Below are 24,873 nucleotides of genomic sequence, written 5' to 3'. Positions count from 1 at the left end.
TATATAAGTTTCTTTGTGAAATCAAAATTTTAACTTTTAAAGTTAATTCAATCATAAATCCAAGAAAAGAACACCACCTAAGTATAATACATATCCAAGTTATGTACACCTGCCAAAGACAAATCTGTTGCTGGGGTGTTGTCATTGCTCAGGTGAGTTGAAGCTTGAATTGAATTCAACCAATTGCAAGAATTGAATTCAATTTGGTGTAAGAAAGAGAGGAGTAGAGGAGAGGGAGTTGGGGGCGGTGGACCCGTGCCATGGCGTAGGCTCGTGGACCACGCGAACCACCCAATGCAAAATACTCTATGCAAATATGCAATTGCAGAGAGAGAGAGGGGAATTGGGGTGGCCCACCACTAATTGTTTGTTTTTAAGTTAGAGGTCTCATTGGGGCGTTTGATGTCACACGTGATAAATCCTTTTGCCTTCATCCCTTTGTCCTCTAATGATTTCTTGATTCTCCATATCTCCCACATTAGCTGTCACCAAACCAAAATGCATGCACTAAGCACCATTACATTGCTAATGTACAGTGTCTGAATTATAGTTCAATCACCCTGTTTTATTTTTCATATATCCCTTTTCTTGTTCTTGAAGAAAAATCATTTTTAAAAAATAAAAAAGAAATATTTTACGTGTTTCTTGTCTTCGTAGACAAAGAAATATATGCAAATCGCAATATAATACTCAGTAATCTAGTGAGAACGAGACAGGGCAAAAAAAATATACATTTTGTTGAAAAAATATTTTTTTAAAAATCATATGTGTGTGAATCCAAGGTAGTACTATGAGGATATATAGCAGCATATATGTAGGCTTTATCGTAAAGAAACAACTCGATCGACAAGTAGCCGAAACTTGTGGTGGTTACACCAGCAAATAAACTCCAAGCTAGAGCCAAGCAGCAGCAGCAGCAGCAGCAACAGTTGAGAGGAGGTTAGCTCGTCAGTATAATCCTGCTCGACCGCAACTAATAAAGGAACTAGCAAAACTATTTCTTTTGGAGGCAAACATTATTCCATATTTGGTGCTGTTGTTAGTGGGTGGTCTGAGCTTTTTTTATTTAGGCAACAACAAGGAACAAGCAAAGGAGAGAGAAATTGAGAGACTCTTCTGAGCTGAGCTAGCAAACTGCTTGCTTGCTAGGAAGATAAGAGAAGAGAAGAGGAGAGGAGAGAGAGGAGCTCCTCTGTGCTCTCTTGCTGCTCCCTTTTCCTTTTGAGATTGTTATTTTAATCCTGGGATCTGATTTTGTCCCCATATTGGGAGGATCGATTATCTTTCTTCCCCCTTCCTCTCCTCTCCTCTCATCTTCCCTCTCCTATCCCTGAGCCTGAAGAAGATCAGCCTGCTTGTCAATCAATCCTTGCCCTGCCCCCCATCAGGAGCACACCCTCAGGTCTCTCCTCCATTTTCTTATTGCCTTCTCTTGTACCATCTGCTCCTCCTCATCCTTATTGCAGGATGAGCAGCAGCGACGAATTGCTTGCGTATTGCCTGCACGCATGAACTCTGTTCTTGCCCTTGGCTTCTGTTCGATGATGATGGAAATTTCACTGAATTATGGTCTTTCTTGCTCATCTGGCTCTGCGCAAGGCTGACTTTCTTGGGTTTCTGAGCTCTTGCCTTCTTGGGCTATCGAGCTAAGGGTACTGCGCTTCCCTCTGAATTTTCAGCTTCTTTTGGTGTTTGGGGATTTTTTTTGCTGGGTTAACTGGGCTTGTGCTGCTGCTGCTGTTTTTCTTTCTTTCTTTTTTTTCTCGTGGAACCGAAAGCTCAGGCGTAAAGATTGTTCCTTTTGACTTACCTTGAGGTGCCATGCCCTCGACTTCAACAAAGCTGTTGCCTTTCTTGGTGTATAGATGCTTGTGAAAAAATACTTGGATACAGAATTCATGCCTGGTTTTCTCCGATTATATGGTTCTTGTTTTCTTCTCAGATTGTAAAGCAACCTGCTTTTGTTCCTTTGGCCTATAATTTGAACTTATGTATGAACTAGCCTTGTGATTGCCGACTAAATTCTCCAAGCCTTTTCTCTTTCTTCCTTCTATGTTCGACATGGATGGAAGCAGTCTTAAAAAAAATGTTTGCATGGAAGCTGCGCTCTCAAAAGCCAAATTTCCTGTTACTTTCACCTTTTTGCAGTAGTTCTTCTGTTGAGTTACTGCACTCCAGACACTTTATGCTAAGGAAATCTTGCTTGTTTTTCATCAAAATCTAGTGCTTCTCTTGTTCTGTATGTAGCTTATATATAAATACCTTGGAGTTTTCTCTTTGGTTCCACTCTCTCACAATCTAGCTATAAAAGCGAACTTGTTCAGACTTCAGACTGACAAACAGCTGCTAAGTAAGTTGATCTCTTCTTGCAGATTGATTGATATCGCAGTGATAACAGCCTGGCGAAGAATCTTTGAGGAGTTCCAGTCTATTGGTTCGACAAGGTATTCATCGTGTTAAATGATCAGTACTCACTTAAGAAGTTAAGAGTCATATGTTCAAACCTAAAGTATCCAATGCAATTATCCTTTCTCATGACTCTCTCATTCCTCCAGGTTGCTTTTCTAAAAAAAACACTGGTCAGTATTATGTTGATTTAGTGTGTCGTCGGATTGTTTATCTTGGTATAACAACAGCAATTCACGAGTAGATATTCGTATTATGTTGATAGAAAAAGAGGACCACGAAGTCCAAAACTTTTTTGATCCAATCTGAAAAATGAAGGACCACTTGTGGCTTTAGCCTGCAAATCGGCAAGTCACATTGTCAGTTCCTATATTATCGCACTCCTCGAGCAAAGCTTGCAGATGACAGCATTTCTATCAGATAGGGCCTAAATCCTGCCAAAACTGAGCCTGAGCCCCAATTCTGAGTTCTCACTTGTGAGTTGTGACTGGCCATCTCTGTGTGCTTCTGCTGTCCTTGTATTACAGTTTACTCAATTAAACTTCTTTTTTTTTTGTGCAAAGTGTTTTGAAATTTTCCATTGAATTACTTTACAAGCAACTGCAGTTATATTTCTTGGCATGGGTGTGCCATTGTTTTCGATCTCAGAAAAGGAGAGAACTTCTTATTCAACATATGAACTTTGCTGGGGTATCTTAATGAATTTTGGCTGAGCTTCTTGGCCGACCTGGCAAAAAAAAAAAAAAAAAAACTTTGCTGGGGTGTCTTATCATTTCATTTACTCAATTGCAGGAAAGTTGCACGGGATTAAGTTTAGTCTGGATACAATATTGATGACCTTCTGGTATTGTCAATCAAGTCAACGTCAAAGCTGGTTCTTCATACACATATATGCTTTTGCAGTAATCTCGACCAATAAGTAGTTGTAACTGCGAGATGGCTACTTATTATTCAAGCCCTGGTAGTGAAAGAGACTCGCAGACCATGTACTCAAGAGACCCAGGCAGTGCATCCTATCCTATGTCCTCGGCTCTAGGGAACTTGCTCTATCTGAACAATCCGTCTTCTGGACCTTACACGGAGTTCAGCGGCATTCTGCAGCCTCAGCAGAATTGCATGGAGATGCCTGGCTCTGGCCATCCTTCAACAATGTCCCAAGACCCTTCTGCAAGGGAGTCCGACATGCTTGCTTCCCACCAGGGGCAACGCTCTTTCGGCCATGTCAAAGATATGAAAAATGAGATGTTGATGCATATGATGGATGGAGCACAAGGTGGTGGCTCTGAGCTCATCCATGATGATGCCCAAACTGGTTCACATCTTGAGTTTGGTGTTCTGAATAACCACAGCTCATCAAGTGTCCCATCAGTACAAGGCCAAGGGTTATCTCTGAGCCTGAACACACAAATGATGGCGCCTTCCTTACCATACTGGTCTATAAAGCCAGACATGTTAACGCCGCAGTCTTACCATGACAGCCTTAGAAGCGATGACATACGCATGAAGAATTTGCAGTCTGAAGCTTCTCGCGCAATCCGGAACTCAAGGTATCTGAAGGCAGCACAAGAACTTCTTGATGAGGTTGTGAGTGTTTGGAAGAGCATAAAAGAAAAGGCTCAGAAAGAGAAGGCTGAATCAGGAAAAGCAGATGGCAAAGAAACTGATGGAGGGCCAAAAGGTGAGGGTGTGTCTTCTAATCCACAAGAATCTGGCGCTAATGCAGCACCTGAGCTTTCCACTGCTGAGAAGCAAGAGCTTCAGAACAAAATGGCAAAACTGATGGCAATGCTGGATGAGGTGAGTACTCTAGCAGTGTATTGTCTTGTACTTTCTTCTTAAACAAAAGTGCAACTCAAAATTTCTTTGAGTTGAGATTACAGTATCAGTAGTTTTAGGAATGATCCACAGTATATGTATAGATTTTACAGCTTACTTATAGCACCATTGATCTTAGCTAATTGATTGGTAAATCATTTTAACACCAACTAAAATATATTTCAGGTGGACCGGAAATACAAGCACTACTACCACCAAATGCAAACTGTGGTTTCATCCTTTGATATGGTAGCTGGGCCAGGATCTGCGAAGCCTTACACAGCAGTTGCTCTTCAGACAATCTCACGGCACTTCCGGTGCCTGAAGGATGCTATCAATGATCAGATCAATGTTATCAGGAAAAAGCTAGGCGAGGAAGAAAATTCATCTGGCAAGGAGGGCAAATTAACTCGCCTCCGGTACATCGATCAGCAGCTCAGGCAACAACGTGCTTTCCAACAATATGGTATGATTCCACAAAACGCATGGCGACCACAGAGGGGACTGCCTGAAAACTCCGTTACAATTCTCCGAGCTTGGCTTTTTGAACACTTCCTTCATCCGTAAGTTTCTTCCTTTATTCTCTTCTTTGTAGTATTCATTCTGTTATTTTCTCTTAGCATTGTTCATTCAAATTTTCAGGTACCCAAAAGATTCTGAGAAGTTAATGCTTGCGAGGCAGACTGGCCTGACTAGGAGTCAGGTAATATTGTTTTGTCTTTTTTCTGCACTGGACCATTGATTCACATTTGATGTTTAACTTCTTATGGACGTATAATTATATACATCTGTGTGCACCAAGCCTTAACAAAAGCTAGAAGCTGTTCAGCTAAACAGTAATACTTCTCTATGATGTTTCTATGGCACAGTGCACAGCTGCTAGCCATAGCATGAACCCCCATATATTTATATCGTAGAAAAAAGCCTTTCGTGTTTCCTTACGAGTTCAATGTGCTGACTGCTTCTTGTTTCTCCAGATATCGAACTGGTTCATAAATGCCCGTGTCCGCCTTTGGAAACCAATGATCGAAGACATGTACAAAGAAGAGATTGGCGATTTAGAGCAAGACTCCAACTCTTCTTCTGACAATGCACCAAGAAGTAAGGATAAAATGGCATCTTCAGAAGAAAAGGAAGACATCAAAAACTCCAGGGCACGGATTTGCGAAACAAGCCAACTGAGCGAGGGGAGAACCAGCATTGGAACAATGAATGTTGGCGGAGCGCCTATTGGCTTCCAGAACGAGGCCAACCCTGATGACAGCTTCATGAACCTGATGCTGAAGGACCAGCGATCGAATGAAGCAGATGGCGGCCTCCTCCTCCACAACACTGTCGCGCAGCACTCAGACGAGAATGCCCGGTTCATGGCCTATCACTTGGCTGAGCTTGGGAGATACGGCAATGGCAATGTGTCGCTGACGCTGGGCTTGCAGCACTCCGGCAGCAACCTCGGCGTCCCTAATGCCGAGCCAAGCTTCCCAGGTGTTAGTGAGGACGACATCTACAATGCTACTGCTCCTCTCGGTGTCACTGTCGCTTCTTCAGACTACGATTCACTGAATCAGATGGATCAGCGGCAACGGTTTGAGCACTCACCTCTTCTGCATGACTTTGTGGCCTGAAGACAGCAGATACATCAGGACCATGAGCATTGAAAGGATTTGGGGGGCAGCATTTGTAACACCTACCTAGTGGGAGAATAACATGCCTGAAAGGGCATGGGATTTGTAGCTTTCTAGTTGCCATTCAATACAGAAGAGGAGGTATAGCAAGGAAATGTAATATACAAGGTTAGATGGTGGGGTGATAGGGTAAAGAATCATGTAAAGATAAAGTCCATCATTACTATATTATACGTGTAAAAGCTTGTGATTTGAGCACCATATTGTAAAGTAATGGTTACTTAGGACTCTCCTAGTATACACTCACACTACTAGAGCTTTCTGTCGCTCATTTACATGTAAGTGGAGCTGAAAACTTGCTGCTGTGCCCAGCAAGTTGTGCAGCTTTGTGTTAACTTCTGCTGTTCAGCTATGAAGTGTCGGATGTCGGAAAGAGTTTTCGGACACGAATGAAAAAAACAAATTTCACGGCTAGCCTAGAAATTGCGAGACAAATCTTTTGAGTCTAATTAATCCGTCATTAGCACATGTCGGTTACTGTAGCACTTATGTCTAATCATAGACTAATTAGGCTCAAAAGATTCGTCTCAAGATTTCTTCCATAACTGTGCAATTAGTTTTTTGCTTCATCTATGTTTAATGCTTTACTTAGGTGTCCAAAAATTCGATGTTATGTTTTTGGAAAAAAAAATTTGAGAACGCCTTATTGCATGGAATTTCAGTTGTGGAGAACTACAGCTCAGCTGTTTGAAATTAAATAGTTAGTTCAGTGTTGCCTTGTTGCTCAGGTCCCCACGCTGAGGATGGCAACATATCACCTCCATTTTTTGGTTTTTGTTCGTGCTTATAAGCTAAATTTTAATTTTCAACCGTAAATTCAAAGTTGATTTTGAAGTTTTTTTCATTAAAATTTGTTTTTCCAACCTTGGTTATTAGATCCTATCAACACAAATGTAAAATTTTTATTTGAAATTATTTTTCGTTTGCAAATATACTGTTTGGCCTTTTTTCATTAAAAAGCCAGATAACCCCTATGCTTCCTGCTAGCAGGGGGGTTATATATATATATTTTTGGTTTGGGCAGCTCAAAGCAGCCGTCCTGGATTGCATTAAGATTTTGAGAGGGGGTTTTACAAGGGCTTTACATCGACAAGAGTGTTGTCGAAAAAAGAAAAGACACGCCGGTTCACAAGTCGAACCGTGCGAGAAGAAGGAAACCACATGTTGATTACTCGCGACATGAATTGAACAACCCGGCTACCTTCCAGATCGCCACTTCTTCCTTGATCATTTGGAATAGTTGCGGTGCCGTTGCTGTTTTTTGATTGAAGATTCTTTCGTTTCTTTCCTTCCACACCATCCAGCACACCAGCTGAACTAGACAGTCAAAGTTTTTCCTGTACCTCGTCCGACAAAGGGCTCTTGCCTCGACCCACCACTCCCCAAGTTGCTTGGACATCTCCGCCGGCGTTGGGAACGCAATTCCAGCCCACTGCTGTGTAAGTCTCCATATTCTCGAAGTGTAAGGGCAGGAAACAAACAAGTGCTGACAATCTTTCGGTGCCGATTGACATAGGACACAGTTTACAAGGTGAGGCCATCCTCTCTTATCTAGGTTATCCGCTGTCAGGCAATGATTCTGCTTAGCTAGCCACATGAAAAACTTCACCTTCGACGGCGCTTTAGATTGCCAAATAATCTTACCACATAATGCCAATGTCTTTGCCATGAAGAACATGTTACATGTTATAGGTTTTATTGACTGTGAACAGCCCTTTGGCTGATGTCTTCCACATTGTCTCGTCTACTTCAGCCGAGTCCAGCTGGAACTGCTGAACTTCATCCCAGACACCGAAAAATTCCTCAATTGCTCTATCTGATGGCGCCCCTTTAATATCACTAACCCAGCGATTATTCTGCAGTCCCTGTGCCACAGTTATCCCAGTCTTCTCCACAAAGCTTGCTAGCAGTTGCCGATTAACCATGATGCTGCCACCGGGCAGCTAGTCTGCCTTCGAAAAATCCGTTTGTTTTCCACTATGCACAATGTGTTTGGTTGATGCAAAAAAGAGGTCAGTCAGCTCCTGTTGTGGCTTAGCTAGATGAAGAGTCCAAGGGCGATTACTGTGTTGTTGCTTCATTGCCAACCATTTCAAGTGAAGTACTCTATCGAACAGATTGGTGTCCCTAATTCCAAGTCCTCCATTAGCTATTGGCATGCAGACTGAATGCCAAGCTACCAGACAGTGACCACCATTGATATCTTCTTTTCCAGAGAAAGCCCCTGCATTTTCTGTTCATTTCTTTTACCGCCCATTGTGGTATCTACAGGACCGACATCCAATACAGCGGTAAAGCCATTAGGACCGCTTTCACCAACTTCAAGCGATCGCCCGTGGATAAAAATTTTGGTTTCCATCCTGCTAATTCCTTGCGAATTTGTCCAACAAAGGTTGATAGTCTATCTTTGTAAGCCTCTTCAGGGAAAGTGGTAAACCAAGATATGTAATGGGGAATTGGTCTATTCTGCATCCAATTATATTCTTTATTCTCACTGCAGTATCCTCCGGACATCTAATGGTAGCGACTACACTTTTGGCCAAATTGCATTGCAAACCCGTCGATGCCCCGAAAAGGTCGAGGATTATCCTCATGCCATGAGCCTCCTGGTCGGTTGGTCTGAAGAAAACAATCGCATCATCGGTGTACAGGGAGATCGTCGGTGATCACCAGCTTCTTTCTAGGCCAGCAAGAAGTTGCGACGTTGTAGCTGTTTTGACCAGTGCTTGCAATGTGTCCATTACCAGAACAAAAAGGAGTGGTGAAAGAGGATCACCCTGTCTGAGTCCGCGCACTGGTGTTATCAGATCACTTTCTTCACAATTGATTGTTACTGTGGTGGTCGAAGTCTGCAGTAGCGAACACACCCAAGCGCACCACTTTCTCCCAAAACCTCTAGCTCTGAGAAGTTCGAGCAGGAATTGCCATATGACTAAATCAAAAGCTCTAGAGATAACCGTGGCACAGGAACTGCAGAATAATCGCTAGGTTAGGGATATTAAAGGGGCACCATCAGATGGAGCAATTGAGGAATTTTTCGGTGTCTGGAATGAAGTTCAGCAGTTCCAGCTGGACTCAGCTGAAGCAGAGGAGACAATGTGGAAGACATCAGCCAAAGGGCTGTTCACAGTCAATGAAACCTATAACATGTTCTTCATGGCAAAGACAGTGGCATTATGTGGTAAGATTATTTGGCAATCTAAGGGTTATATTAGCAGGACATGCAGCATACCCCCTATCCAAAAAATATAACGTGCATTTTATTTTGTTAGGATATGATTTTGACTAACAATTGTTTTACGAAAATATTGTTTATATGATACAAAGGCATAATCACAAGAAAGTAGTTTTGACTACAAATCTAACATCAATTTTGTACCAGTTATAAATAGAGTAATTGTTGATCCAAGTGATGTTAAATACACCTTGTATTTTTGGACGGATGCACAAATATCTTATGCAAAACAGTTCAGGCAGTTCATCTTTCTAACTTACTTTGACAGCTGATCATCAGTTGCCGTACTGTTAACAGCAAAAACGATGTGAGAATGCTCTAGGCCTCTAGTCTAGTCTGGCATACCCTCCTCCAGGATCATGAACCATAACATAAAAGGCGAGACGTTCAGTTTAACCACCCAAGTACTCTATGTACACAAAAGCAGCAAACAACCGAGTTTGAGCTGCGTCCATCCATCTTTCATAACACCAAAGGGGTTCCCAGTTCTGCGTGAGCTTCTCTCTGTAGTTTGGCATGCAGGAATCAACCCCACAGTTCCAAACACTCCCTGCAAACATCAGCCACCGATTACATGGAGCAAAGCAACAGCCAGAGAATATGCATGCAACCTCAAGTGTGCCAAGAATTTTATAATATCTTACCCATAAATAGACTTCACTGCAAAAGGGGAGAAGATAAAGGTAGATATATCTTACCAATACAAATTCTCGATTTCTTCACTTTCAGGGTCCAACTCTAAAGCCTGACTGAGTGCAGTAGAAGCCTTATCATAATCCTAAGAAACACAATTACAGAGCCAAATCAAATAGCAGTAGCAGATATACAAGGAACAAAGGAATTGTCAAAATGTTCTCTTGTCTACTTCACCTTCAGAAACATTAGAGCTGCTCCTTGCCGATAGTGGGATTTTGCCCATTTCGGCCGTAGCCTTTTGCATGCATTCGCATCATCCAAAGCCCTTTGTCCATCACCCATGCGGAGCCAGCAAAGACTCCTGTTTGAGAACAACGTACCATCGAACTTATCAACCTTCAGTGCCTGCAATGAACCAAGCAGTGCCATGCCAGCTTTGTTACTGCTATTGTTAAATTCCTGAGTACTGCTCAACTTGCGCCAACAATTTTTTTATTCTGTAACAAGGTAGGACTGGAAATTGAAGCTCTTGATAAAAGAGCAATTCCCACCAACTCCTCCCAATGAAATAGATTAATGGAAGCCAGATATCACCGGACTGCTTTGTGTATAGAGCATACGTGTGCGTGTGTGTGGTGGTGGTGGGTGCTGCTAGCTACATGTAATATATGAGCTCTTTTAGGGTACTCCATCTTACTTCCATGGTGGTAAGAGTTGAGGGTAAATCTGGGCCCTTGATTGTTAGAATTGTTTTAGCATTAAATATTTTCTCTCAGTTCATAAATTAGACTAAAGAATGCAAAGCATTACTGCATCCAATTATCGTCTTTAAACTTGCCGTGCATGCAACTTTTAATGTGTTTCCAAATTGGTTGTGTTTTACCATATTAGAATGCATGGAATACACCAAATTCATCTATATTCTGAATACTAATGTTCTAACATGTTCGTCTCTTGAGAAAAATGTGAGAATTGAAATTTTCTAATGGGATTTGATAATAGTGTAAAGTTCAGATTGTGGTGTAGACATAAACACATGCATTTAATCTAATTTTTAAAATAAATGGCAATATTATTTCACTACATATAATTCAATTCCTTGTATAGGCCTATTACCTCCTATGAGGTAATAGCAACAGCAACGGTTGAATTTTACACTATACATATGGAAGGAGATTATTATTCTAACCTTGACTCCTGTGATAGCATAATGAGGTAACTAGCAAAATTCTGTGCCCTGCTAAAGTAAATAAATAATATCAACTTCATGGAGGGAAAGAAATAAGGCGAACCACGTAAGGCCTGTTTGGATAAATGGATTGGTGAATTTTTAATTTCATTCCTGATTCCTTATTATTTAGTGCAAACGCTTCCAGTCTTCAGTTAAATCCTAAATATTTTAAAAGAAAGTTTTTTTTCCGCATCTTCTGGAGTCAAAAAACAGTAGTAGAAACACACATTGTATCTACCAGATGAAGATACACAAATAACAGCATATATAATGAGGATTATGATCCAAGGACGTAACATGGAAAAGGTGAAGAATGTACCTGAGTGTAGAACACTGATGCATTTAGATAATCCTGCTTCTTAAATGCAGCATCTCCTTGTTGTTTCAGGTCAGACTTTCTCTTTTTGACAAATTTATCATCCTAAGAAACTCACAATGTCTAGAGTTAGACATATATTAAAAGATCTGATGCTAGTAGCGATGAAACAGACTACGAGGAGAGGTTAAGGTGAAGTGAAAGGGCAAAAGAACAGGTCCAATCAATGTGTTTCAGATTCCTAGTTCTCACTTGCAAGCTACACAGAAATGTTCAGTGCTTCAGGAAGGCTTGCTTCTTAAGAACTAATACTCCCTCTGGTTCCATAATACTTGTCACTTTAGACAAGGACATAGTCTCCAAAAAATAACTTTGACCACTATTTTCTATTACAATATATATAAAATTATCAACTAACACATGATTTTATTGAAAAAACTTTCAAGATCATGATATACATATAGTCTCTAAAGTAAATATTTTAGATGTTATTATTAGTCAAAGTTGTAAAAGTTTGACCTTAATCTTGCCCAAAACGACAAATATTATGGAACCAGGGGGAATAGTGTATTAATCCAGAAAAACAAATGTGTACACTGATTTGTTGCCTACATTGCAGAGAAGACCAGAACTGTTGCAAAATGCACGACAAAATCAGTACATGCATACCTCTAGTTGCTTGATTTCTGACTGTACATGATTAATTATTCCATCAACGCTCCAATTTGCCACAGTTGGGATGGCAGAGCTGAAAGGAAAGAGAATTTCAACATCTTCCGTGTACCATACTCAGCAGCCAGCTCTATTGGCATCCTCCCAAATTGTCCAACAAACCAAGCATGAAATAGCAATATTGAGTATTTGAAAACAAGACAAAAAGAAAGAAAACAGCTCTCTTCAATGATCAGGATACATGCTCTTCATAGTGGTAATATTAAATGTAATGACTAACTAAAGGGACACCTAGTTTGCTCTTCGTTCCATTTTTATGAAATAGTACTTCCGTTTTCTCAAAAAGAAAAAAAAAGATAATGAAATGGTACCTCTAGCTTCTCATCCTAGACATCACATTCACACAATCATGCAAACTTTATTAATTCACTTCCATTAGAACAAGCCAAGGTGGTGCTAGTATGACCGGATATCTGACTACGCACACTTGACCAGATTAATAAAGACATGGCAAAAGGAAATAAAAGGAAACAGTAACAAATTTGTGCATGAACGAAATGGTAGCATTTGATCGTACATTAGAATCAAATTGTTTGCTATTGAAACAGATACCACTGGCATGACAAAGGAGAAGGCTCACCATGTCAGGAACAGTTGGTGTTGCACCAGCTTCCAAGAAGCACTTGATAGCTTCAGTTAAGCCTTTCTCGGCAGCTCTTACCGAATGATTATGAGGCCCCTCTACTTTTACATCAGCTCCAGCCTATTAAATTGAAGTGTAAAACATAAACAATCATATGGTTTGTCATTATAATTGATGCTTTATACAGAGTTAAATTACACCCCAGCACTTTAGAGAAAACCTATGGCAATAGAAAGCAGGGATAGCTATACCTGAACCAACAGCTTCACACAGGACACAGAAGAGCAGGTTAAAGCCATGTCTAAAGGTGCACCAAATAAACTGTTTGATTCCTTGTTGGGCTGGAAAAAACAAAGAATCCCAATTGTCATGCACAGTAATGATAGTTCCAAAAGAAAGGAGAGAACTTAAGGAAAAAGAGGTGATGAAGCTTCTTCTGTAAATATGCTTCCTATTGATTTATCAGAGTTGCAACAAAGCACATGGAATTGGGGGAAAAGCAGAACAAATACATGTTGAAAGCTAACAGAGAAAAGATAACGAACAGTACGTCAGCATTGTGCTCCAAAAGGATCTTGACAGTGCTATCATATCCTCTGTAAGTAGCAAGAGTCAGTGGTGTCCCCATTACTGATTCTGCATTGACATCAACTCCTCTAGAAAGCAGAAATCTTACTACTTCAGAGTACCCTGAATAAATAGACGGAAAACCGAATGTCATGAAAATATATGAGCAACTGTTCTGGAGGAACCAAGTTCAGCATCTAATGTAAACATAATTTTTTTTTTATCGATTGGCATAAGGAACATGCTATATTGAAACACCAACGGTTACCACAGCAAACAAAGAAACATTTTGGGGCAAACTAATTTGAATGATTATAGCAAAGCAATGTGCGAGAAGGCACATACAAAAAAGATGATCCACAAAGTGATAGTATAAATACAATTGCTACAAACACCGGTAGCAATGTGATGACACAGGAAATTTTATATAACTGAGGCCAGGGAAATTTATTTAATCTGGAAAAAATCTTAAACTTTTCAAAATACTATATGACATCGATGGATATGAGAAGAACATTAGCCTAGCCGTGTGTAATTTATGGTTACAAAGGAAAATAAAAGCTCCAACGGGCATTTGCATTTGGCGTTCACAAGCTAATCACCATGTTTAGTATTCTAAATTGGGCTCGAATAGCTATTTGATTAAAACAAACTTGTAGAGTATTATTTACAGTTCTTCGAGTTTCAACATAAGGATCTCCAGCATAATGTTCAATCCTATAGAGTGGATCCATCACAAAAGAATAATTCAAGGCATGGCGAAGGTCGCAGGACTAAATGTTTCTTAGAGTGAAGGGATTGATGTTCTGGCGGGATGGGATGGCAGACAAGCAACTATAATGGGAAACACATAATCCTAAGGGCATATCAGAGGCCAAGGCGCGGTTCTACCTTTCACTGCAGCCGCGTGAAGAAGAGTGACATTTCCTTTTGAGCGAACCTGGTGCAGATCGGCGCCATGACCAAGGAGGTATCTGATGGCAGGCAGGCGGCCATTGGAGACGGCATGCTCCAGGGGTGTGTAGCCTAGCAACAAGCCCAGACGGTTTAAGATGCATCCAAGAACTTGCTATGCGAGTGCCAAGCTGGCGTGATTACCCTGAATAGTGTCAGGCTTGGTGACGTCCATTTTGACCTCCTCGACAAAATACTGGTAGGCCGGCACCTTGCCGAGCCAACTGAGTGCGTGAAGGGCGTTCATGCCAAGGAAGCTTGTGTTGGCCACCGTCGCCTCGATCCCCTTGCCGTCCTCGTCCAGCACCTTTGCCTTCCCTTCACAAAACCAAGAGAAAAAGGAGACATTTTTACTGAGGAAACATATAGCAAAATCGAAACTTTCCAACAAAGTTGCATTCTTTGGGTGGTTTGTACCCAGTTTGGTCAAAAAAATGGCACCCTAAAATCCCGTGGTTGACACAAAAAAAAAAACTCGCAAGAAATTCGTGCCAAATCCGATGCAGAAGCAGAACCAAATGAGGGTTGTTGGGTATGGCTGCTTCTTACTCTTGATGTTGCGGACGTCGCCGTGGTAGGCGCTAAGGAGGAACGCGGCCATGCCTTTCGGTCTGAACGGAACAGAGCAATGGAAAAGATAAGATTACCAAGAAAGAAATCAATCGCTAGGGTTTAAGCAGGAAGGAGGATGGATTCACCTCTGCCAAAGAGATGCTCAAAGGCCTGAGGTAGCTCCAGGTCGTCCATCCTCACAGGAGCGGAGGAAGCTTCTGGAAGCCAAGCAGAAGCAGAAGCAGGAGCAGGGGAGGAGAAAGGCAGCAAGGAAAGGAAGCCGAGGAGGCGAACAAGGCGTCTCTCAGAGAGAGAGGGGAAAAGGAAAGGGCGGGAAAGAGAGCAGAGGAGCAGGCGAGAGACGCAATGGGTGATCGACACGTGTCCCTCCAGTCCGACACTTCTTCATGCCTTCCTCGCCTTTTCATTCCATCATCAGCTAGCTAGCTTTCGAGCTACGCTACTGAATATTTGTACTAGTATTTTCTAAATAAACTTGCAAATAAATAGGAGTACATTGGCAAAATACTACTCCAGTATTGTATATGTGTATTTCATATTAAGAGGCATCATTACCAAACAAATTGAAATGGCTGCCTTCGAGACTTCCTGTGAAACTCCCTTCAAATTTCATGTATCCGGATTCAGCAAGTCTCATCAAATGATCGAAATACAATTCATGAAAATGAACACAAGCCTATCCACCATTGTCCATTTCCCATTGCTCCAAACAATTGCACAGCCTGCTCATTCAGAGCATCATCATATCAAAAACACAAGATAATATCCTTGCTCTAGTTCATTCAGACAGAGCTTCCATGTTATTCATGGACCACAGTACACACATGCTCCAAAAGACCACATCTAATTCGTATATACAAGAATTCTATCAACACTTTGTGCAAAAGCACCGCTTGATTCAGACTGGGTCGTGTATGGAGACAAGGTAATGCACAACATCAGAAAGCAACTCGGGAAATTGTTCCTCTTATTACAAGCACTGCAATATGATGGATGGCACAATCCTAGAATGTGATGAGGCTTGCAATCACAAGAAAGCCCACCAGGATAAGAAGGGCCTTCAGGTAGACATCCGCCTGCTGTTGTTGCCCGGGCGGTCCATGGCGGGGAGCAGCAGCATGGGCATGCCCACCGTGGAACGCGTGCTCATGCCCATGACCATGTCCGTGTCCATGTCCATGCCCATGTCCGTATCCGTAGGGGAACCCAGCAGGTTGCCCATAGGCGGTTGCATCTGGGAACCCATGCACTTGAAAGCTGAGCAAAGGGAAGAGGCCCCCAAATGCTGCAGAGAAGGTATAATTCCCCCACCGTGCATTGGCCAGGGGGATGCCTCCACCCATGAACCATGGGTTTGGATTGGCATTGGGGAAGTGGGTGTTAGGATCGGCCTGTGGAGCCGTGGCAGGCCTCTGTCCAGCCGGGCGGCTGGGAATGTCAGCCCCGGGAACATTCTTTGACCTTGGGTCGACACGGTCCTTACCACGGCCATAGAGGGGAACAAGCTTATCCTCCTCAACGACAGCCTTGCATACAGGGCACTCGGGTGAGTGCGAGTGGATGTGAAGCCACTTGTAGAGGCATGGCCAGCAGAAGAGGTGGCCACAGAGCGTAACGATAGGCTCCTGTGGCAGCTCAAAGCATATGTTGCACTCAAAGCTGCCCCCAGCGTCACCACCACCGCTGCTGCTGCCACTTGTGGATTCCCCTACATTTGCTGCCATACTGGAATGAAATAAGCTGCAATGGAGGAAAATTGTTCATCAGCAACAGAGCGGTTATGATGAAACATACAAATATAGTTCCAGCTCTTTTGGAATGCAAATATTATAATCTAGGGCATAGTATTGTAGTATTGTGTGCTCAAGCAGGAAAACAAAAATTGGAGAGAAATACTAGATACAATAAATGACATAATAAGTTTCTGACGAGATACGGTTTAGTTAAAAGACAGAAGATTCAGGATCCACATGTTTGTTATCAAATAAACCGAATTGCCTAGCGCCTATCTGGAACGAAATTTCTACGACTACCAAGACGAAAGTTGGTTGCAACCTTCTTTTTCTGTAATTGAGAAAAGGATCTGTAGCAAGAGATTTGGTGCGTCAACCGTCAAGTATTAAAACTGATGGCTGGTTGAGAAGCGTTTAGATTGCGATCGCTGTGCGTGGTGCAATGTAAGCATGCAGGTATTGAGATTGAGACCAATTCGCTAAGTAGATTGATGACTGGGCGTATTACGTAATGTCAGAGAGAAGAACAAGTAGTTTGTGAAAATAAATTGCTGCAAACTAGGGTGCTGGTTTGAAATAATAAGCAACCGGGGTGCTCAGGTGTGATTCGGATTCCTACATAGATCGATCTGAGAAGAAGTACGTAGGGGATTAAGTTGGCAGAGGAGGAAGGGCAACTCGAATCGAATCGACGAACAGTGACCCACGCCGCATGGGGGCACAAAATAAATGGACTGAAGCAACCAGGCACGGGAATCCATCCCATGGCAGCGAGAAGGGAAGGAGGAGTCCAGGTTGAGATCCCCCTAGCGCAGCGGCCGGCGATCCGATCTAGATGGAGAATCTTAATCGCATTCGCAGCGGGTATGTATGTGAGAAGCTGGGCAAATCAAGCGCGCAAGCTGTGGGTGGGGGGGGGGAGGGGAAGGTACGTAGGAGCGGGTCACTTACCGGCGGGAGGGCGGGCGCGGCGGCGGTGGCGGAGGCGGCGGCGTGCGCGCGCCGTTGGGGAGGGAGGGAAGGGAAGAGAGGGAGACGTGGGCGTGGGGGAGGAGAAGGTTCCAGGCGCTGGCGGAGGCTCCCTTGGACCTTTGGATGCGAGTGGGACCCACCCTCCCTAATCTATTCTCGTCCCCTGTTGTATTTTGACTAACTTATTAGTCTCTCTTTTCTTTTCAAAGTTTCTTCCACCCATTCTAATGATCAACGATCTAGTAGATCTTATGCGATATTATTTTTGCTACCGTGTTTTTGCTATAGTGGGTCAAGCTGATTTAGGTCATCTGATTTACATCTATTGATACCAACTTCAGCTGATCATCCGATCGATATATGGCATTCTGTTCCAATCTCTATGATATTTCACTGCTTATTTGTCAATTTTATCACTGATTTTTTTATATTACAATAATACCATTAAAATAAAATTTCTATCAGTATTTTTAATTTTCTAGTAGTAATTTTACAATTACCTTTTAAACCAGTGATAAATTTACAATTCTTTCTATTTTATTATTAAAATAGGTATTAGGTAATCAGGTTTTAGTTAATAGTGGTAAGTGTTCATTAGTACTAACATGATCGGAGTCGATGATGCGGTCACAGTTGAAGAATGGAGCAACCAAGTTGAAAAGAGTTTGTTGGCATTTCGACGTATCCACTAGTTGGAACGTGTGCCGATATTTGGGATCTAAACATAACACCAAGGCAGGCCGGTATTTGGATGGCCACTTTCAACAAATCTCGGCGCGGATCTAGTTATCTCTTATCAGACTAGCCGCATGTCAACCTACTCTATGGCTCTCGGTGTCCTCTCTGCTTTATCTCTTATCACTCGGGATGCTCCCCTCATTTAAATCATCCATTGGAAAACGATGTGTTCTTACTACACTTTAAATCGAAAAAATACCATACAAGGTACTCATTAGTGCTCACATGATCGAAGTCGGTGACGACCTCGTATATCTTGTCATTTCAACTTACCCTCTAGCAATAGCATGTATCATTTTTTTAAATTTGGATGCGACACTGAACGGACAACCCTTGTATGACCAATCACTTTCAACAAATCTCGACATGTATCGAGCCTCCTCCTACTAGATTGGCCATGTGGGAGCTTGGTTTTATGGGTCTCGCTATCCTCTCTCATTCACATCTAGCGCTTAAGGATACTCCCTCATTTAAATCATCTATTAAAGATGATTGTTCAAGTCGGAAAAGAATACCACACGAGAAACAAATGATATGATCTTTTTCCCTAGCATATTCGTTTTCATTACGATATTTTAGTGTTATCTCTAGATCTTAAATATTACTTCCTCCATTGTAAATAGGTGACTGCTTGGATCAGTTTTAGAAAAACTATACTTAAATAAAATAACATCCATGTCCTAACTATTTATTTCCTTCTTCCAAAATAAGTGACTATTTTGACAAATTTCAAACAAATTAGTACATATATAAAAGGACCTCTATGCCCCCTATATACTTATACTTTTGGTTATGGGAAGATGTACAGTAACTGTGACCATGTTTGAATCAAAAAAAGTCCCTGGAACTTATAGAAAAAAAAAGTCCCTCTTGTCTCAAACAGTTGAGACTTTTTTGGGACTTGTCCCTCACTAATTTTGTAGTCTATGGGGAGGGACTTCTACGAAAAAGTCAATGGACTACTAAAAGTCCCTCGATCCAAACACTGTTTAATCCATTCTATTTCCGTCTTAGGCATAAAGTAACCACTTACTTTGGAGAAATTTTATTTACCAAAATGATCACTTGTTTTGGGATGGAAGGAGTACCATTTTGGTGATACGTAATAACTGTGCAAGACTGCATTTAGTCTACATTTCCTTCTCTGATTGATTTCCCAAAATAAGTGCCAAACAATTAATCACTTATGTTGAGATAAAATTTGTAAGCAAAACAGACTTATTTTGGGATAGATTAGATATGCGGCGAGAGGCCGCCTGCTTTTTCAAAATGTTTGGACCTGCAGTGCAGGCCCAATAAGAGGAAACCGACCCAGTTCGGTGCTCAATGGGCTTCAACGAGCCTTATTATTTCCTTCCTATTGTTGTTGTACAAGGAAGATGACGATGGTTCATATTTCGGTTACCTTTCTTCTTGCTCTTTAATTTATGATCTTCAAACATGATTTTCTATGATAGTGATATCAACAATGAAATTAACTATAACAACATAAAAAAATTTCTTTGAATAGGCGGGATTATGAATTTCTATGTAGAAACAATATACAATTTAGTAATTTAGTAATTTAGGAGGTGTGGGTGTAAAATCCAAAAGAAAACTCTGACAAAGAAACAACAAAACAACGCAATGTTTATCAGACTACTACTATGTCTAATATGGATGACACTGTAAGATTAGCAGTACTAAGTCTTTTCTATCAACTCGTCATGGTTTCTTACCTGACGCACTACCTTTTCGGTTATTCCTATACTTATAAGCTAAAATTTAAATTTCTAACCTTAAAATTAGATTTGATTTTGAAAAATTTTTTATCGTACTTTATGTTTCAGCTTCGACTTTAAATCGTTAAGAACATGTGTATAAAAAATCAAGCCGTCGTTATCCTGTAGTATATCATACCATCCCTTCAAAGGTTGTGTGCGCATGACTCCACTGAATTAAACGTCTTCATGTCGTGTGTGCCTGGATGAATTACCTCCTGCTCTTCTAGAATATTTGAATTTTTCATGTCATGCGTGTCAGTAGTACGTACTAATACATTTGCAAAACCAAATAATTTACTCAAAACGTAACTGCGTGCGTACGTATCTCCGGTTTTAAAAGATTAATCGCATCGACTATATCTATTCCTATCCGTTTAATATTAAAAAATATTTTGATTTTATCTAAAATTAATTATGAATCCATAAATATATTTTATATACATGTGCATAAATTTAAAAAGAATTAACATATCGCATAACGTTAAAACGGTGTCATGAGATGCTGCAGAAAGCAACGATGAACACGTGCATGTCGCTACCTAGAGACGCTGAAAATGATGGCGTGTCTCATATATAAGGTGGTGTTTAGTTTTAAAAAAAAATTGCAAAAACATCAAATCAAGTTTTCGGATATTAAACGTAGTTTAATTACAAAACAAATTTTAGATTTCGGTTTCTAGTATTAAACGTAGTTTAATTACAAAACAAATTTTAGATTCCGGCTGAAAAACCGCTTGACAAATTTTTTGAGCCTAATTAATCCGTCATTAGCATATATTGGTTACTGTAGCACTTATGGCTAATCACTTTCTAATTAGGCTCAAAAGATCCGTCTCAAGATTTCTTTAGTAACTGTGATGTTTTTGAAAAAAAATTTGGGAACTAAACAACGCCTAAGTCTCTAGCTAGCTACTTCCGTGGTCACAAATTGTCCAGATCTTTTCTTAATTATTACTTACTATTTTTTCTAGTTATTTGACGACATTGACATCTATATTTATATTTAATTATTGATCTTATTTAAAATATTTGTGTAATATGTTAAATCATAAGCTGTGTTTAAAATACGTTTACTAGTAAATTAAAATCATAACAAAATAACTGGTAGTTGTATCATTCTTAATAAGATGAATGATGAAATGTAGATTAAAAATTAATGGCATAAATAATAAAAGGTGGAGGAAGTAACTAACAAGATAGTAGCTGCGAGGACATTTTCTGTCTCTCTTTTGTTTGTAAAAAGATGAGGCACACGTACGTGTGAAAGAATTAATTAATGATGGGTGAGTTAAAGCACAGTAGTAGCTAATCTGGCCAGGTGTGTGTTTCACGTGTGGACATGCAACCCAACCTGCAGCCACATGCAAATTAACAGTACAATAATCGTGCTCGATATGATATTGTATGTCTTAAAATATTGCTTCTCCTCGCATCAAAATATTTGTCATTTAAAATATTATTTAGTTAAATTTTAAAAAGTATATATTAAATAGTTTGTGGTTAGATTTGAATATTTTGAGATGGGTATGAATTCGTACCATACGTGACTGGAGCTTTTAACTGCCGTCCTAATTAAGAGTAAACCTGGTAGCTCATACATCTCGGTATTCGAATTGAAAATAGATGATATAAAAAGAAAAAAAAGCTCCCGTAAATCATACATCCTACCATACAAAAATAGATGATCATCCAAATTGAAAGATATCATCCAAATTTAGATATTCTCTCTACTCCATGTATATTTCTATATCCAATCATAAGAGAAGAGAAGGGAGTAATATCAACATGAGAGTGGGTGGTTGTAAAATATTAATAAAATAAATATAGATGATGTATTATGAATGGTCTCTTGAAGTGCAATGTGATATGAATAGGGATCATTTTTGAATGGTTATCTAAATGGACATATAGATCATCACATATGCATGAGCCGTTGGGTTTGCTCTAAAGCTAGCTAAAGCCAATCTTAATAGTTCTATTTTACTAAATCATATGTCAAATAAGTAAAAGTTATGATAGGTTGTAGAATTTATGATAAGATATAAGAGTTAAGTTTTACGAGAATATAACTTGATATATATCATATACACAGTTACATAGACTATGGAACTGTATTGAAAACTTTACGAGAGTAATTTAGTTTATATACACATTTTTAATCAACTCCTATTGATCACTTAAATGTTTGATATGTTTGTGAAATCGTGAAGTAAAATTTTGCATTGAGAGCACTTATTTCGTTGATCCATTTAAATATATTGTGATGATACGACAGGGTTGAAAACCGTACAAATAAAATTTTTGCACCGAAAATAGCCTAATAAGACTGACACTTTTTTTTCGCTATGTTTAGGCTTGCAAGCTAAAATTTAAATATTTAACGTTAAATTTGAAGTTAATTTTTATGGTTGCTCATTGTATATTTTTTAAATCAATATATATATATATATATATATATATGTGTGACTTTTTGACTTGGGTGCATGCCTTTAAATTATCATTCAACAGTAGTGACCGAAGTTGATTGATAGAATTAAAATTTTCAAACATTTGATCACCCTTTCTTCAGCTATTTTCCTGGTCTTTCTACATAGTTTTTGACCGTGTTTTTTTTGTAAAGTTTATGTATTAAAGTTTAATATCTTATATTTCTTTTTATAGTGGATTTTTTACTTTATAGTGATTAATTATAACATTTAGATAATTAAATAGCTATCATAAAATTTAGATTATCTTTTATTAATAAAAGAAAAAAGTCTTGGAGCAAGTATAATATGGGTGAATGTGATCAATGTCCAGGTGTAACAGAGACGTGAGGAGAGAGATTGCGTGAGCCACTTGCATATGAGATCTTAAAAAATAAGACTCATCAATGAGGTATGTGATAAGTTAATATATGTAAAGAAAGAATATGGTTAAAAATATGTTAATAAAATATACCTTATGTTTTTATATATAGAAATTCACCATCTTTCTTTGTTAAAATATACTTTTAACTTTGTAGCTAAAATAACCATTACAAAATCAGAAAAACTTTCATCTTTTCAACGAGAAAGAACACACCCTTACTCTCTCCCGTCGTAAAGAAATAAACTTTCAAAGTAAATCTAATAAACTCAATGTTTAGATTTACTCCTGTAAATTAACTTTTCTTAACAAAGCAAGTAGTTAGTTATTGTCCCTATTTGAAATGTATAATCGCTTATACATTTTTTAAAAGAATTACTTGAGAAGTGCGTTTTATTTCCTGCCTAGGGTCCTTTTCCGGTGCATTTTACTGGTAGTATTATACCACCAATAGAACTTAATTTAAAAGGGTATTTTCGTACTTTGTTAATTAATTGATTAGTAGAATTTTATAGTTTTGTTTTTGTCAATAAAGATCACAATAAAATGCACGATATTACCTTTTCAAATTTCTACTATACCTAATATTATTAATATTATTAGTAGTATAATTTAATTATAGTTGTTCGATAAAAATATATCAACAGGGTGGATTAAATTATACTGGCAGACACCGGAGTCAATCGTCGGCGCCACTCGGAACAAATTCAGAGACGACGCTGCCTCCTGTGTGCTGCCACTACTCGTGGAGAATTCTCCTCACCGGCTAGCTCTCTGTGCATTATTTTCTTAGTTTCTTCAGAAAATGATGGCTTGACTAGTGTTCATTTTCTTCGGGAAACAGTACTCTGAAGGCGACACTGTTTTAATTTCTACATCACTTCAGCATCACTAATGTTTTCCCTAACGTGAATTTGATTGCTAATTCGGTCTCTGACGTTTTACAAGCCGCACAAAGGCAGAGAAAAGCAGATTGCTGCCTGATCATATTCTGCTTCTTCTTGTCAAGATGAATTCCACACTTATGTGCTCTCTATGTGAATTTTTTTCTCCCCATCTTTTGCTTTATGATTAGCAACCAAAGCAGTGTGCTTCTTCAGGGCCTTTTGCACACTTTCTTGGGCTAATTAATTGTTTTTAGTCAGTATGGATGCCTTTCTCAATAAAAAAAAGGGAAAGGTTGGTAGAGCAGCACAAGCTTACGTCGTCGTGGTTTTGGAAAGAACAATCCTATTCATATCATGGATGCTATCCTGGCATCAAGAATCTCCTTTTTATTTTTCAGGTATTATGCTTCTGTCACAACCATACCTTCCAGTCTTAAATCAGTGACAAACCTAGTGTTAATTGATATCTTTATCTTAGATCTACCCTTCAACCTCCAGAGGAAATATCTACCCTGTTACAAATATAGTTTTTTTTCTTTAAATAATGAAAACGGTTCACATCTTCGGCCTCTGCCGATAGTTGCATAACTAATGTTCTAATAGAAGCCTCAGGATTATTTAACAAATCCCCATCTCGCTTCCAATGATATCTGAAATATCCAATGTAAAAAAACAACTTTTTTTGTTTACTGAAATAAAGTTGTTAGATGGAATTACGAATAAAACTTAAATACAATATTGAGTAGTGCAACCCCTAAGTAAAGTCCATGAAAAATTATAATACTGATACATGGAATAGATGAAGGTGAAACAAGTGAAAATAAACAGCTAACGACGAATTGACATTTGAAACCTGGAAAGCCAGCCACCTCTGAAAAGATAAGAAAAAAACTTACCAGTATTCCAGTTAACTCTATCCATCCAGATTCTAGAACGACGACGTTTGGATGAAAATAACCACCACCATCTCATGCCATTGCATCTAGAAAATCGTTGCCTTATGATTTCTCTTTAACCCTCTTTTGTCATGCAAATCCTGACTGAATTGCAGGCAGTTGGCACACAGGTTTTGTGCTCTCAACTCTGACGAGAGAAGGCGGAGAACCAGAAGGAGAAGGAGAAGAGAGACAAATCAGAAATGATCAGCAAAGGCAGCCATCACCTGTTGAAGGCCAGATGTGAGATGTCTTGTGTCCTTTT

General features: G+C 39.7%; 2 protein-coding genes and 1 pseudogene across 4 annotated transcripts; 1 reads left to right on the top strand and 2 right to left on the bottom strand.

Annotated features, from left to right (window-relative positions):
- Nucleotides 1-908: 908 nt before the first annotated feature.
- On the top strand, nucleotides 909-6,241 carry LOC102713034 (BEL1-like homeodomain protein 7). Of its 3 annotated transcripts, none has more exons than XM_040529246.1 (6): nucleotides 909-939; nucleotides 2,373-2,444; nucleotides 3,199-4,203; nucleotides 4,408-4,784; nucleotides 4,864-4,924; nucleotides 5,199-6,160. In XM_040529246.1, exons 3-6 carry the CDS (start codon nucleotides 3,343-3,345, stop codon nucleotides 5,844-5,846), a joined length of 1,947 nt encoding a protein of 648 aa, XP_040385180.1. In that variant the 5' UTR covers nucleotides 909-939; nucleotides 2,373-2,444; nucleotides 3,199-3,342; the 3' UTR covers nucleotides 5,847-6,160. The 3 variants fall into 3 exon arrangements, with proteins under 3 accessions (XP_040385180.1, XP_006664239.1, XP_006664240.1); XM_006664176.3 differs by lacking the exon at nucleotides 909-939 and adding an exon at nucleotides 969-1,402 and having other exon boundaries at nucleotides 5,199-6,241; XM_006664177.3 differs by lacking the exon at nucleotides 909-939 and adding an exon at nucleotides 1,424-1,652.
- Nucleotides 6,242-9,292: 3,051 nt separating this feature from the next.
- LOC102712767 lies at nucleotides 9,293-14,907 on the bottom strand (annotated as a pseudogene).
- Nucleotides 14,908-15,433: 526 nt separating this feature from the next.
- LOC102712488 (E3 ubiquitin-protein ligase RNF5-like) lies at nucleotides 15,434-17,565 on the bottom strand. Its single transcript, XM_006664175.3, has 2 exons — nucleotides 17,418-17,565; nucleotides 15,434-16,473 (listed from the first exon to the last, which is right to left on the bottom strand). The coding sequence occupies exon 2, from the start codon at nucleotides 16,455-16,457 to the stop codon at nucleotides 15,738-15,740; it is 720 nt and encodes a 239-aa protein (XP_006664238.1). The 5' UTR covers nucleotides 16,458-16,473; nucleotides 17,418-17,565; the 3' UTR covers nucleotides 15,434-15,737.
- Nucleotides 17,566-24,873: the final 7,308 nt, after the last annotated feature.

Source organism: Oryza brachyantha, chromosome 12 (assembly GCF_000231095.2).
Source record: "Oryza brachyantha chromosome 12, ObraRS2, whole genome shotgun sequence".
NCBI classification, from domain to species: Eukaryota; Viridiplantae; Streptophyta; class Magnoliopsida; order Poales; family Poaceae; genus Oryza; species Oryza brachyantha.
The sequence above is the reverse complement of the archived record's forward strand: the minus strand, read 5'-3'. Positions and strand labels throughout refer to the sequence as shown.

Coding starts and splice junctions, on each gene's coding strand:
- LOC102713034 (XM_006664176.3), top strand. CDS start 3,343: ATGGCTACTTATTATTCAAGCCCTGGTAGTGAAAGAGACTCGCAGACC. Junction 4,785..4,863: donor TTTGAACACTTCCTTCATCC/GTAAGTTTCTTC, acceptor TCAAATTTTCAG/GTACCCAAAAGATTCTGAGA. Junction 4,925..5,198: donor CTGGCCTGACTAGGAGTCAG/GTAATATTGTTT, acceptor TTGTTTCTCCAG/ATATCGAACTGGTTCATAAA.
- LOC102712488 (XM_006664175.3), bottom strand. CDS start 16,457: ATGGCAGCAAATGTAGGGGAATCCACAAGTGGCAGCAGCAGCGGTGGT.